This window comes from Camponotus floridanus, unplaced genomic scaffold (assembly GCF_003227725.1).
Source record: "Camponotus floridanus strain SB8 unplaced genomic scaffold, Cflo_v7.5 scaffold74, whole genome shotgun sequence".
NCBI lineage: Eukaryota > Metazoa > Arthropoda > Insecta > Hymenoptera > Formicidae > Camponotus > Camponotus floridanus.
The window spans coordinates 452,222-467,265 of NW_020229843.1; the positions used below are offsets into that span (position 1 = coordinate 452,222).

At 34.7% G+C, this 15,044-nt stretch overlaps 1 protein-coding gene and 1 long non-coding RNA gene across 7 annotated transcripts in view; one reads left to right on the plus strand and one right to left on the minus strand.

The window, feature by feature from the left end:
* Positions 1–13,625, minus strand: part of LOC105256185 (CLIP-associating protein 1) — a 36,268-nt gene extending 22,643 nt beyond the window's left edge. For 3 of the 5 annotated variants that reach the window (XM_011265912.3, XM_011265908.3, XM_011265907.3), the window contains exons 1-5: positions 12,833–13,021; positions 3,179–3,284; positions 2,477–2,648; positions 2,203–2,379; positions 1,357–1,433 (exon numbers count right to left, since the gene is read on the minus strand). In XM_011265912.3, coding sequence (XP_011264214.1) covers positions 1,357–1,433; positions 2,203–2,379; positions 2,477–2,648; positions 3,179–3,284; positions 12,833–13,021 — 721 coding nt within the window. Of the gene's footprint in view, positions 1–1,356; positions 1,434–2,202; positions 2,380–2,476; positions 2,649–3,178; positions 3,285–12,832 lie in introns of all 5 variants that reach the window. The other 2 variants (XM_011265910.3, XM_011265911.3) reach the window with 2 other exon arrangements.
* LOC109610360 lies at positions 7,696–10,586 on the plus strand. Of its 2 annotated transcripts, none has more exons than XR_002192774.1 (3): positions 7,696–8,011; positions 8,465–8,611; positions 9,455–10,586. It is a non-coding gene; the product is annotated as an uncharacterized LOC109610360 (long non-coding RNA). The 2 variants fall into 2 exon arrangements; XR_002192773.1 differs by having other exon boundaries at positions 9,458–10,586.
* Positions 13,626–15,044: the final 1,419 nt, after the last annotated feature.

The following is a 15,044-nucleotide window of genomic DNA, read 5'->3' on the forward strand; positions in this document are numbered from 1 at the left end:
GTAGGGTAATCTTCCAATGATGAAAACTATCTGGCAAAACTTTCGCGCATAATATAATGATGGTAATTAATGACAACAATTAATAATTACAATCGCCATATTCCAAGTTGGAATAAATCGCGGAGCTCCGATAAAATTCGATAGTTAAAGATAAAGATACGGACAAGAAGATGAATTGCAGAGTATCTCTCTTTACGATCTCAACATTTCATATCGATTACGCAAACGGAATGCGCTACGATGTAGATGAACTTTTGATCGGTACGGATTTTTCTATTAATCGAAAAGCGAAGGAAGCCAAATACGACGCGACTTGTAATATTTATGACCAAAATTTGAACACACACACACCCGGGGAACTCAGCAGTTACAAGGCCGTTCGTTTTCAAGCGGGACGGTTTTAACTTCGGTATGAATTACAGGCGCGGCGCTTGAAACAATATACTACCGATATGTATTGCACGCAGTGTCTATCGTGGCGTTGCGATTCTATCACGCTTCGTATGCAAAATATTATGTAATGTACCCGACGCAGATAACGCGAATTAGCGACCTCATTGTATCGTTCAAGGAAACGAAGCTTTATGCAAAATGGAATGTGCGGTTTTGCTGTCGCGCATAAATTTCATCCGTATTAAGTAAGTTCCCCAACATTGGAAAAAATTAAATTTTCATGTGCAGTCATTGTTTATCGCACATTATATGAGGTTGCAGTTTTTGAATTTGTACAGAGCTAGTGTGGAATTTTTTTTCGATAACTATTTTTTTTAAACGTGCAAACAAAAATTCGAAAACATGTGCGGACAATATGCAATTAAATGACGTATAGAAATTTAATTTAATTTTTTTCAATGTCAACTTTATACGGATATAAATTTCAATCTTATTTTTAGCACTATCGCTAATTTTCCTTTTCTTCGCCGGAAACGAGAAGGTAAAAATTCCGATCCGAACGGAGATATCGATGTGTCATTAAATCCAAGTCAGCGAAGTTTCACGCGGTATACCAGGATGTGGAATACCGACGAGTATTCTCGTCACATCATGGAACATACGGTCCTTGGTAAATATTCATGATGTATGCATGTAACATTTAAGTTGTGAGGGAGGTGAGACGAGGTGGAACGAGCGGAGTAGGAGAATCTTCCTGGCATGCGAAGGCAAAAATCGCGCTACATGATAGACTCCATGGCTGTGCGATGGCAGCACGATACAAGCAGTTCTCGCGTGCATTGAATAACGATAGGCCCGGGAGTGACACGCGAGTGTGCCACGCGCGTCGTTTTTTATCACCATCCAGCTTTTAAATTAAGCGATATCCCGCGGCGCCGGAGAAAATTTAATCAGTTCACTCACCGTCAGATGACATTGCTAAGGGTAGAAGATCGCCGGCAGCCTTCAGTTGATCAAACTTTTCTATTAACAGGAGCATCCTATAAACAAAAGAGGAAACAGTTTACATAATGTTACGATTGTAGATTTTCTTACAATAAATTCTTCTGATAAAAATATCGCCCTATGATCATATGTCTTAAGTGATCATGTAAATCTCTAGATATTGCTATTCTTATTCTTATTTGGTAACCAATTTATCTGTCAAAAATTAACAAATTAAAATTTTTATATTTTATTTTTTTAAAATAATTTTTTAAAATTAATTAATTTTTACTATTAAAATAATATTAAATATTCGATACTATCGATATAATAAAAAATATATTGTTATATATTTAACTAAAAATTACTCGAATAATATTGCATTTTTAATCAATCGTCAATTCAGCCGCAAAAATCTTATTAATCTATTAAAAAAGCTATTTTTAAAAGAAAAATATTAATTTTACTCTTTATTATAAGTCATATTTGTGAATTACTATTACTAAAGTTTGAAATAAGAAATTTCGGAACTCTTTAATGATGATATCTTATCTTGCTTGCTCTCTACTCAGTTTCGGTAAGAACCCATAACTTTTAAATCCGGGAAGATAAGCGAGTTCACAAGACATACTTTTGCGTCACTAGTGACCTCCGATCTGTGATCATGTAAGCCAAACTTATTATAATATATTACATTAACCAGTTAATGTATAGTGAGAAGAAGCCTTTCACGAGCGATTGAATCGCGATTAGAAAATGTGCCATGAAATTCTCGCAGACTGAAAGCCGAAAAGAGAATCCGCTTTCACTAGCCATTTCACTTACTTGGCTTGCGGCACATTGTGCTTTCGTTGCAAATCAATGCGTAATCTCTCGCCTACATGTCGATAGATGTCCGCCAGCGTGTTCAAAGCGGTCTCCCGAACTTTTTCCGAAGGATCAGACAGCAACTTGACAATGGTCGGGATCACGCCCGATAGAGCCATCTCGTCTGCTCCATGTCTAAAAAAATGTTAATGTTCCATATATTCTAGGGATCTTCTATCATTCTATACCCAATGTTTTACACATTTTAAATAAACGCAAACTTGCAACTTACTCATTCAATGTTGTCGTCAACAAAATCAGAGCTTCCTCTCGTAATTTTGCATTCTTGTGATTAAAAGCCGGACGAAGTCTATCAAGAAGATTCTGAGGCGACATGCATCCTTTCTCCATAATTTTTAGCAGCACCAATTGCGCCTTTTCTCTAGTAGCATCTTTACTGTCACCTGAAATAAATGCAAATTTAATCATCGGTTCTCGTACATGATATGATATATGAATGCGGGGAGAGGAGAAGATATTGTCGAATTGCTCGTATGTGTGCAACTTATTCTCAACATCAGCTTTGCGGGAGAGCTGAAAGCGATCGGCGGACCGGTTCTCGACAAATATGGTATACATCTGTCATAGACTTCAACCTCATTAAAGACATTTAAACTTCACTCCGTTCTATTTGAAACTCATTTAACGATTAACTGATGATTCATTCAATACAGTAAAACTCGCTTCTAGATAAAAGTCTACAAGCAGTATAGTTTTCTAATTAAAAACTTGACGTCAACTCATCTTTTGTCATGTTTGTATCATGTGTACTTTAAGAATATTTATAAGCAAAAATATATAATATTACATAAGCTACGAAATTATTGATTGTCGTAAATAATAATAGAAATTTTCCCAGTATTAATATCATTTATTGTCGATTCCTCGATGATTTATCAGACAAATGAAAGGGACAAATACGTTCAGCACTCACCTAGCCTATCTATCGTTGGCTGAATGATGGTGGAAATGTAAGGCTTGAAATCGTGACCCATTCGATCCGCGAGATACGTCAGGATCTCTAAACCATTTTGAACAACCTGTAAAAAGAAACACACATGCATTGTTTGAATTTATGGCGCATATCGGCGACGATTATAGCGGTGGCAATGATTGTCCTCCTTCGGCAAAATCGCATCGTCGCTTTCGCGCCGATGTGCATCAAGGCGATCGAGGTCTACCGGATAATTTAGCGAACACAGAGAAGGTGTTCATACGGGGGGGCTCCATTACGAGCTATATTAATTAACACTTCCAACTACGGCGAAAAAGGTTGGCTAATAATAGAAGCGCCTTGATGCAACTGACTCTCGCTACCGATATCTTATAGCATACATTCTTTGGTTATATAATATAATTAAATTTTTTTTTTCAATATAGTTTCACATTATTATAAAATATATTGTTATTTATTTTATATTATATATATATATATATATATATATATATATATTCTATTTAAACACACACATATTTTATTTTATACGTATTAAATATTATTTTATATTATTTTAAAATATTTAAAAAAAGCAGCGAAAAAAGCACTAAATAAAAAAGAGAATGCGGTATTAGAAATTTTAATAATGCTCTGTTTTTAATTATACTTAATCAAAAAAAGTTATTTATTTAATAGATTGCTCTCTCTATATCTCTCTATATATCTCTATAAAGAGAAAGAGCGAGCTTAGAGATTTCAAAATGTGCGCAATGTTGACATCTCCAATTCGCATGATGTATATCGATCGGAGCTTTTTTTGAAGTCAGAAAAAAATTGCACCTTCACACGCTTCGTTGCCTTTTATTCGTTATTACGCTTGACCTGAGAACCCTGCAAAGCGTCAGATGTAAAATCCACTCGTGATTACGACACGCGAATAAAAGGTTTTTTTTTTAATTAAGGAAATGTGCAATTAACTAACCAGCGAATCTTTGAATTGCATTTGCTTAAATTCATGTTTTAGTGACTGCTAAATGCGCATGGGATCGCGGTAATTATGGTGGAAGTTATAATTAAGGAAGGCAAACTGTTAAGATTAATGGTATACATATATATAAATGCAATTATTATAATATAATATTTAAATTATAATTCATAGCATTTAGATAAAAAAAATATAAATATTGACAATTTTAATTTTCCATTAAATGATTTGTATATTGTCACCGCAAGCTGCAAAAGCGTCCCAATATAGTGCGATGTTTAAATACAGTTAACGAAGTACTATACATAGATGTATAAAACCTATTTTCGAGCCGCGGGGTAAACGTTCTCTCAGGGCTATCGTCTAGTTGTGACATCATTGCTCAGTACCGACAGTTTTTGCCTTCCTCTTTGACTCTTTGCTATCCTCTACATCATTTTCTTTTTTGAAAGAAATATATGCGCTTCTAAAATCTATCTACAATTAAGATATCATATAAACAAGTACATCTATTAATTGCATCGCAAAAGGTAAATAACCCGATAAAGTTTATCTTTGGGCGTATCTATCGATATCACAATTGTATTATTTATTGAGTGAAATAATAACATTATTGCACAAGACTTATAAAAATTTGTATTGTGATAAAAATGTTATGAAAATATTAATTACATAAATTAATTAGATAACATAAATTCGAAAAGAAATATTTGTCAATCCCAAATTTTCTCTATGTCTTTAAATATATACAGCGTAAAATGCATAACATATATAAAATTTTTATCAATATTTTTATCATTGTAATCTTTTTGCGATTCTTATGCAAGATAATTAAAGAATGACAAGTGAATATATTTGAAAGGTATTGATAATGATGAAAATTCTAATATTAATTGTAAGTTATAATTAGAGTTAACTTTTCAAGTAAATATGTTTACTTTTTTTGTCTCAATTCTCTCTCTCTCTCTCTCTCTCTCTCTCTCTCACACACACACACACACACACACACACACACACACACACACACACACACACACACACACACAGAGGAACTTTGATAATGCGACCGCTTTTTCTATCTGTAACCTTGCTTAACATTGAATATCTTAATCTCGTTATATTGACCTTAATATAAATTGCAATTATGTGTACAAACAGTTTTATTTAAAGAACTTTCTTATTTCCCTTAAAATTCTTTTGACAGTTTCACATAGAAAAGAAGTTATATATATTCGAAAAGCTATTTTTCTTATTAAAACAATTTTGTGCTGCCTATTAACATCAATATTTTTAGAAATTTATTTTTGATCACGCGCCTTGCTAATAAACGTACAGTGAAAGCCATAATAGTGATAAAAAGATTATACAGAAACAACGCGCGAGAAAGGGTCAAGCGTAACGTACATGACACGACACGCACGCGTGGGCGAGAGCTCCAGCTTTACTTGTCAAACTTGGGTGCACAGTCCGTTAAAACAGTTGTTAGAGCTACGTGGGAGGTTGCAGGTCTCCTTTATATGACCGCAAAAATGCATCGCGTGCAGATTCACATCCGCGGGATGCTCGTCGAAAATGAATTTAGAAAACGTTATTAAACGGAAATTTCGTTGGAAATTTCATGTATTTTCGGGTACATCAGATATATCGGGTATCAAATATGTCGCTGAACTTCTTGGCAATTTAACAGAGATGCGACAGGAAGCGAGACGACAAATTTGCCAACAATTATGAAAGCGACTTGGGTTACATAAATTTCATAAAATCGAATCAATATTTGTTAAAATTGTAATAATATTTTTTAAAGTATAAGAAAAAAACATAAGAGTCTATTTCCAAAGAAAGGCTATTAATTAAATTACTTTCGTAATCGTTATGATTAGAAGAATCATACAATTGATAGACACGATAGACTGATCGTGTCTATCAATTAAAAAATTATCCCTTGCATTATAAAAACATGCTTCTCTTGTTTCATCTTTTTTTTTTTAAGTCTTATTAGCACACGCTGCAAACGCGACGCGAAAGGCGAGAAAGGGAGAAATGCACAATTTCACCGCGTCGAGAGTCGGTCGTCGTCGATTTGCAACGGACTATATTTGGCAACCTCCATATTTCTCGGTTATCTCTTCCCCCTTTTGAGACAAACAAGTCTTAATGCGCGAGATAAAACGTGACTCGATAGTCTCGGAGCATATTCGTTCTGGTTTTGTTGCAACAATTTTGAGACAAAGCACTAGTAATTCTAAAAGTTATTCTAAAAATAATTCCGAGAGATAAGCACGTTGCTGATGTCTGAACGTAAACAAAATTTACGAAATTCTAAGAAATATTAGTATACCGATTCTTCAATTCACGAGGCGCATGAATTAAGTAATATAAAAATGATTGAGATATGCGGAAAGTTATCTTATAATCATATGGATCTTGATTCTTGAAAAAATAGCGAATTGATTGGGAGACATTGATTTACGACACAAATGACCATGACATATACCTTCGTGAAAATATCGCAATTTCTCATTTTTGATTACGCATGCACAAAAATGCTCGTTACAAGTATGTTTTTTTTTATTTCCTAATTGTCATCATCGCAACATCGAAGAAGTGTAAGAATAACGTTATGTAAGAGAGATAAAACGTGCTCGAACGCATATGATACGTATGTAAAAAGCACCGAGGTGAGGGTGATGTCATACTTTAAATCCTGAAAAGGAAACATCTCTGTGGCGTGGAAAAAAGCGAATGGAACGCAACGACGAAGACAGCTTCGATTCGCGTTTTGTCTCATGTCCTTGACATCGATACGGTGCATTCGTGCCTTGCAAAAATGGTATAGCTATCGCACCGTAAGAAGAAATATTGTTAAGTCTAATTACACATGACGATTCACAGCTCGGCGACCATAATTACGACAAAAAATACTCCGCGTCAAACCTGTATTTATCCATATTTTTACGCTTCTGCGTAAAGTATAGTGACATAAAAGCAACGTGTTTCATTCGCATTGTCAAACGAGATAAACGAAAATAAAATCAAATATTTTTTAAGAATTTTTTAAATTATAAAATATTTTTATTAAAAGGAAAAATATTTAGTCAAACATTTCATTAAATATTTTATATTTGATAAATTATAATTATATGATATAATAATAATAGATATATAGAATTATGTTCTGAATTATATTACAAATCTCAAAAAAATCAAAAAGAACACAATGAAAGTTTAATAATAAAATTGCGTAGCCAGTTCTTTTATTTCCTTCATTTTTTAAGAAATCGAGTAGAAAGAAATCAGGCGTTAATCGATTCGAAAATAATTGATAAAGGAAACATATGTTTTATTTCTCTGGTTGTTTGCCAAAATCAGGAATCAGAGCATTCGCCGAAGATAAAAGACGGTCCGTATCCTGGCAAACGGCGTATATATTCATCAATGACCGAGAAAAATCGAGAAAGCTCTTTTTAGCAAAACATTCTTATCTTTCAAACTGATACAATGGATTGTTGCAAGTAGCGGACAGCTGAAAGGTCGCTTTCAACACATTTTTCTCGGATATACCGTCACGAATCTTCGTTCTCATTTTTCTGTGTTGCCTAAGTGAAAACACGTACACTTGCAGTTAACATTGGCATCAACAAGTGGTTTCGGATAATCACGTATTCAGGATGATTTTCATAAAAAATTTCAAGCGCTGCAATTAAGTGCGACACGCGTTTCCGCTGCCCATATTTCGTTCGCTCGTTTTATTGACATTCGATTCGCCAGTGCGTTGAGTGCGAATTGAATGACGCATTGTGAAGAATGAAAGCCATTCGCGAATTAAGTGGAAACTACACACACAAGTAAGTTTCATTTTGATCCTGATATTCTTAGATATAAGAAGTGTGTCAAATTTGTAATATTTATCGAAATATCATTTGGATTAACACAAACTAATAAAAATTAAAAAAAATCTATTCCCGAAAAAAGGACTGAAAAACTTTGAGAATTGCGAATCTTTATATATTAGAATTAATGATGCGAAAAATTGATCTCCAAACGCAATTGCGAGGATTATTTTGAAAAAGTAGAAAAGAATTGTACGTACATATAGAGGAAACAGAGAGATGACTCGTACGATAATAAAAAGTCACGCTAAAAATAGCAATGAACGTTCGAGTATATCGATATGTATAAATATGTATGAATATGTGTGATTTTTTCGCGCGTGTTTTCGTACACAAAATATCAAACATAAAAAAAATATACATAATGCAAAGGTCTCTCGATTCGATTAATTATTTATTATGTTGCAGAGGGATACTTTCACACATTCCTGCAATCAATATGATCGGAAAGAAAGAGTGACGTAAGACGATCTATCCGATGTGCTTCGATTAGTGACAGTTATTTAAGAAAAATCGAACGTAAGCATATCGATTACACGGAGATCACAAGTCGCGGTAAGTTGATAATCACGACGTGAAACACGAATAAAATTCCTGAATAAGTATTATGCAATTTCGAAGCAAAGACACAGAAAGTGTAATGAAAAGAGGAAAATATATTACGAAGAATTCCAGTAATAATTGAACAATACAACAGTATATTATCGAGTATTTTATAAGATATCGACTTGTTCATTAATCTACTTTACGAAGAATGCTTTATCGAGGTAACTCGTTAGATCTACAAGTGTAATATTGCGCGATGAATCACTCGTTACCGCCCAAACGACGAGAATAATTTCTTACTGCTACTCCTCTTTGAACAGATTTTGTCACACAAATATCCTTCAACATTTCAGCCAATAATAGCTCGTAAACAAATCATCGTGCCTGTAACTATTAGCTATTTTCGAATAAAGCAAGTTTGATGGCTCTGAGAGTGATTAATGACGTCATAATCTCCGTCTTGGGGTACTAGAGGTACTTGGATTATTAGATTAATCAATGAAACACTTGGAATAAGCGTTGATTAATTAGGATAAAGAATCTTATATTTTAAAGTCAAAATAGCGTCAAATGAGGTACTTTATGTCGCTATAATTTATCATTTATATTAATTAGATTCAATATCTATTTTCAGTCGAATATATGTTTATGCAATTAGGTTTAATTGCTACCAGAACGATCACTTGCTTCATTCGAAAGCATTATATCGTCGAACTGATCGCGATTTTATAACATTGTGCAATCAACAATTAATTTCTTTTATAATCTCGAATATTTTGTTACTAATTATATTTTAATTGTAACGTAAAATTTTATTTTATATATAATCGCAATTTTAATTTATTTTTCTAGTAGAAATGCATGATAATTTTGACGCGATCGGAAAGAAGGATCATGAACATAAAGCTCATCCATGAAATCTCAAACTTAAATCTGTTAACTTTACCTGATGATTTAAATCCCGCATCAAAGTTTCGAATCGCTCTCGATACTCCATTAAACTGTCACTCGAGCTGTTATGCATTTCTCTCGAAGGGCTCAAAAACTCGCGTCAATCTTACTCGCTCGGCCATTACTGGAGGACATTTAGCGACTTAATGGCTGTGACTAAAATGACATCCCTGCGTCGATCTTTGCAATACGCTAGCAAAGAACACGTTACGTACATGGCGTGAAAGTTTTTTCCCTTATTCGCAAGTTGAACCGAACTCCGTGATTCTTCGTCGAAATACGTCGCAAAAGATGTAGAACAAATCTTGGACTTTCGATTTTTGCTCAGGAATATTATATACAATATTGCTATTCATATAATTTTTAAAATTAAGAATCGAGAGAAACATGGAGAAAATTATGCAAAAATTATGTTTACAAAATATGTAAACAAATATCGTGTTCTTAATTCGATTACATCTTACAAATGTCGTCCTTGACAATCCGGCAAGAAAACGAAAAAAAGGAATAAACATGACAGTTATTTAATTCGACAAAAATATCGAGGATGTATATCGACAATAATAACACGTCATAAACTTGATTGCTCTTCATGCAGATTGAGCAATTTAAAGGTCCCATCGGCGAACTCTCAACTATGTATCCTTCGAATCTTGAAATAATCTCTCTTGATATATCACGATTCTACAAAGTACAACGTTCTTTCGTGAAAGAGAAGGAGAGAAGAAGCAGAATTATGAAAAATTCAACACGCCTATAGACAAGTGACGAGAGAAAGTCCAACAATAACAATGAGATGACTATTTTTATGACTGAAGTGAATTAAATTTAAAAGCATTGTAAAGCATGTCATCGTTTTAAAGTACGATATGAAACAACCGGAAAGATCTTATCGCAATTCTTCGAGTATTAAGAGTTAGATACGACGTATAAATAACATTCAAATAAATAGAATGAGAACCTCTGGTTACACATACAAGATAACAGATTGACAATCCGACACTCCACCTCGTGATCGTACAAAATTAGGATCAAAAGAGACTGAAATATAATGTAACAATTTCTTATATATAAGATATAAAAAAGGAAGAGATTATATAAAGATGTACGCAAAAAAGGTATAAGAAAATAAATATAAAAGAATTGTGAAACACTAATATATATATTTACATAAAACCTGTATATTAAAAAGATATTAATATTCTCCTTATTTATTTCTTTAATCAATTAAATATCTCTCTTGTATGATGTAAAAATATAGAATTATTTATTTAACTTGTTATTTTTGTAAATAATATTTAAAATTATTTTTCATAATTTTTTTATATTTATTATAATTTTTTTACATTTATTATAAATAAATGCAATCGGTATATTCATATGAAAGGAATAAAAGTTAAATAAAAATCCGTCATGCATTGTGTAAACATCCTGTTTTGCATCAGTATTTTTATGAAATTACACACTGCTATTGCATAACACGTTAAAAAAGGGTGGCGCACGTTAATTAACATGAATTAGAATTCCAGAGCAGTACTTTAATTTATCAGTAAAGCGTTAAATATTATCGTTCTTTTAATTATGCCCCGTACAATATTGCACGTCATAATTCAACTGTCAACTCCCATAATTACAAATCAGCGACTCTCGGATTGTTTACACGTTACGCGCGTCTGTTAATTCGCAACGTGCACTTAATTTCAAACGTGACGACGCGACATTGATCTCTTGTATACATATCGAATAAGCAGATAACTATTATAATTCTCTCGAAGGAACAGAGCCGCATCCAGCATTGAATGAATCGTATCGGATCATATCAGATCGCGGTGCGTCTTTAAATCTTTAAACAGCACCCTGCCGCTCTTAATGGCCATTTGTTTCGAATAAACACATATGCTATATATTATTTAAATTTATTGAATCTCGAGCAACGAAGACAATCAATATCGTGACTTGAGAAACTAAAAAAGCTGAACATAATTTTTGTCCAAATCACAAAAAAAAATATCATAAAGAAAAAAGTACGAATAATAATAGTTTTACGCGAGCAAAGACAAATTATTTTATTTTAGGAAATAAATAAAAATTTTATAATTAAAAATATCTTTAATGTAATATAAAATATCGATGTTGATTATCTATCACTCATTTAATATAAAAGTTTTAAAATATTGTTGATAATTATCTAAAAAAAATTGTTTTGATTCTCTGAAAATAAAACAACCTGTTGTTGCTCGCAAAAGCCTATTATATATGTATTACTGGTACTTATTTTTTTAATACAATCAGCCTTGTTATTCAACTTATAAATATCGCGAAGATGAATGTAATTCTACTCTACCTTTTGAAGTATTATTTCCGTCCACATAACAAGAATAAATGAAGACTATTTTTAAACTCTGTGGCAACGTACAGTTGCCAGGTAAATTGGACACACGCTAGAAAACTCTTAATGGTATTAAAAAACTGAGATGCTTCTTCGTTCCTATTAAGTATTACGGTTACTATGTTGGTCGTTTCCGCTCCTAGACAAAGGTGAACATAAGGGCGGTCACGGGTTCTCACGTGCGAGCGCGAAAAGTGACGTTTTACGGAGCGCGCGGTGACTGTCAATCGTCTCCTTTCTCCATTTATGGACCGCGCGCGTCACGTATGCGTTTAACGAGGAGATTCAGCCGCAAAATTGACAATATGCTCGACGTTAGTTAAACGTTAAGGGCGAACTAAATCTAGTCGATTAACCCTACATCGCTGCCTCAATCATAACCCATTTCGTAAATACAGAATGTCGCGAGGAAAGAAAGCCAATATTAATAAGAGACAGAATCTTGCGATAATTTTTCCTTGTAGAAAAAAAATAATACGAAAAAAAAACAAACATTACATTTGCCAGTATAATTTTGAGTGCACGCGATTTTTAAAAGTATTTTAAAGTAGTAAAGCAACATTGTTTAATAACAATAGAATAATAGAATCTTTTTCATACATGTCACATAATGCCCCTTATTGACATTGGCACTAAGCGGCGCTACTGTTTCGTACGTCATTGTGCATAGGTCGAGAAAACAAAGTCGGAGAAAAGCCTCGTTGCATTTTTACAATGAAGATATATGCTGCGTTCTCTCTTTTATTCCGTGTTTTTCAATAAGAAACATGGGAGCACGAAAAATGCGCGTAAACAATACGAGGGTTTCGGAAAAATAGTTGAGTCGAGCCGAGTGAAGGTTAAGTGCTTACGACGATACGATCCCGAGACGATGGTCGCAAAACGCTTACCTTGGGATTACCGTTGCCAAGCCACGGTATTACGTTGTCGATGAACATGCCAATGTCCTGGCACTCGATGCTATTGGTCGAGTCGCCGAGGTAATTCAGCAACGCGCTGCCGACGTTCAGCTTCTTCTTGATATCCGTCGTTGACAGGAGCGGCATGAAGCCGTCCATATCACGCGGATTCACCGCCATGGTGAGCGAGATGCTAGACGTCGCGCGTCCCCGTCACCGTGCACGTCGTCGCCGTCGCCGTCGTCGCTCACTGGCCTCCTCCGCGAGTCCGTCGAAGCAAGGACGATGGAGGAGAATGGCTCACTCGCGCACACACATTACCCCGTCGTCGCGACGATGCTCACGAAGCTTACGCGCGGAAACGATATCTCGTGTCCTTCATCGTAACGAGACGAACCGTCCTCGCGCAAAGACCCACAGAGAGAGAAACACACATACGCACGAAGGTTTTGTCACACGGGCTGCCGATGCGAGACACCGTCCGGCACCAATTTACAATCGCCGTCACCGTAGCCACTACAGCTACCGTCACCGTCACCCTCGCCGCCGCTGCCGCCGCTCGTTTTAACGTCCGTAACGTGCGGCGCGACCGCTATAAACAAAATCGTACTTGAGGTACGCGAGCGATGCTAGAGTCGTACGCGTTGCACACGGCCGTCAGCGGACGTCCGCTCGTCGTTTCGTCGCGCACGCCGTTAACCGTAACTATCCGGATCGCGAGACGCGGCTAAACGAGATCATCGGCACCGTATATGCGACGCCATTTTCGTTTCACACCAGCAACCTCGCCGTTCGTGTCGTGCCGCGCCGCCGACCGCAGCGCCAGCCGCGGCCGCCGCGGCAACTACTCGCGCTATGTTCGAAAATCTACTCGTTCGAGTGAACGTAGGATGACGATTTTGTTTGACCAATCGGGAAGCACAGATTTCTTCGTCCCGATTGGTCCAAGTGAACTCGCTTCTCGAGTAAATGTTTCGAACGCGAGTCTGTTTACCGCTAAAAGAAATTTGAATAGTGATTTATTTTGTTCTTCCGTAAACGCGCGCGTCTAATGATTTCGCAGTTCACATTATGCGTAAAGTTATTTGTTTTTTTATTTATTAATCAGTTAAAGTATTTCGGTTGTATCGTTAAATTATCATGGCCAACGATTCGGTCGACGATTTGAACTTGAATACAGGTGAGTGAAAGAAACGTATATATTTTTGACGCGATATTGATTCGCAAGTTTACCGTAAAAATATAATACTTAGTATTTATCTAATTTTGTTCGTAAGTTTAATATCATTGGAAATTTAAATTCATACAAATGACAGATCGCATACACGTGCGGTTTGTATTTTGTAATGAGATTTTAATGAAGATAATGATATATATTATATATATATATATATATATATATATATATGTATATATACATAGTTACATTCACATATACAATATTAGGTATGTACAATATAATTTCTTATCGCTTTAAATGTATTACGTTCTCTCGCACTTTCGAAATCCATCCTCGAAAATATATTTCTTGAATGCAATCGCGCGAGTCGCGATAAAGTAGTGATTATGTGGAATTTCGACGAACAATCTTCAAGCTCTAAAGTCACATGGCTTTTCTGATAATCGCGAAAGAATCGCACCAGCAAAAGGCCCGTACTTTCAAATGGAGCAATATGTTGCAATATATAAGGATGGCAACGAAATTCTTCTCATGAAAACAATTTGTTAAAATCGATTAAAGTCCATCGATTACATTACGATATTACAAAAGTCGCATTTAATCCCGATAAATCTTTTTTTTATACAACATTCTTGAGCAGCAATATATGATTCAAATCAGCGAATTTCGAACTTTTATCGTGTTTTGTACATGTAAATATTTAGATTCACAATTGCTACAAATTTCGTTAAATGCGTAGTATATCGCAATCTTGGTATGAATTAGATACAAAAAGATGGCAAATAATGCATTCGTGTCTAATATGCATTTTTCGGACAAATATGTAATTTTGATAGGTCCGACATTTATTCCTTACGATGCAAAATCGTAAAATGCAATTTTCGTTAAAAGATACATTTGCCACCATCCTTATAAAAATTGACAAACACTATATGAAAAATGTCAACTAATTGTCGATTACGGAAAATTATGCTCAAAATAAATAAGATCTGTCTACTATTATATATAACTTATTATACAATT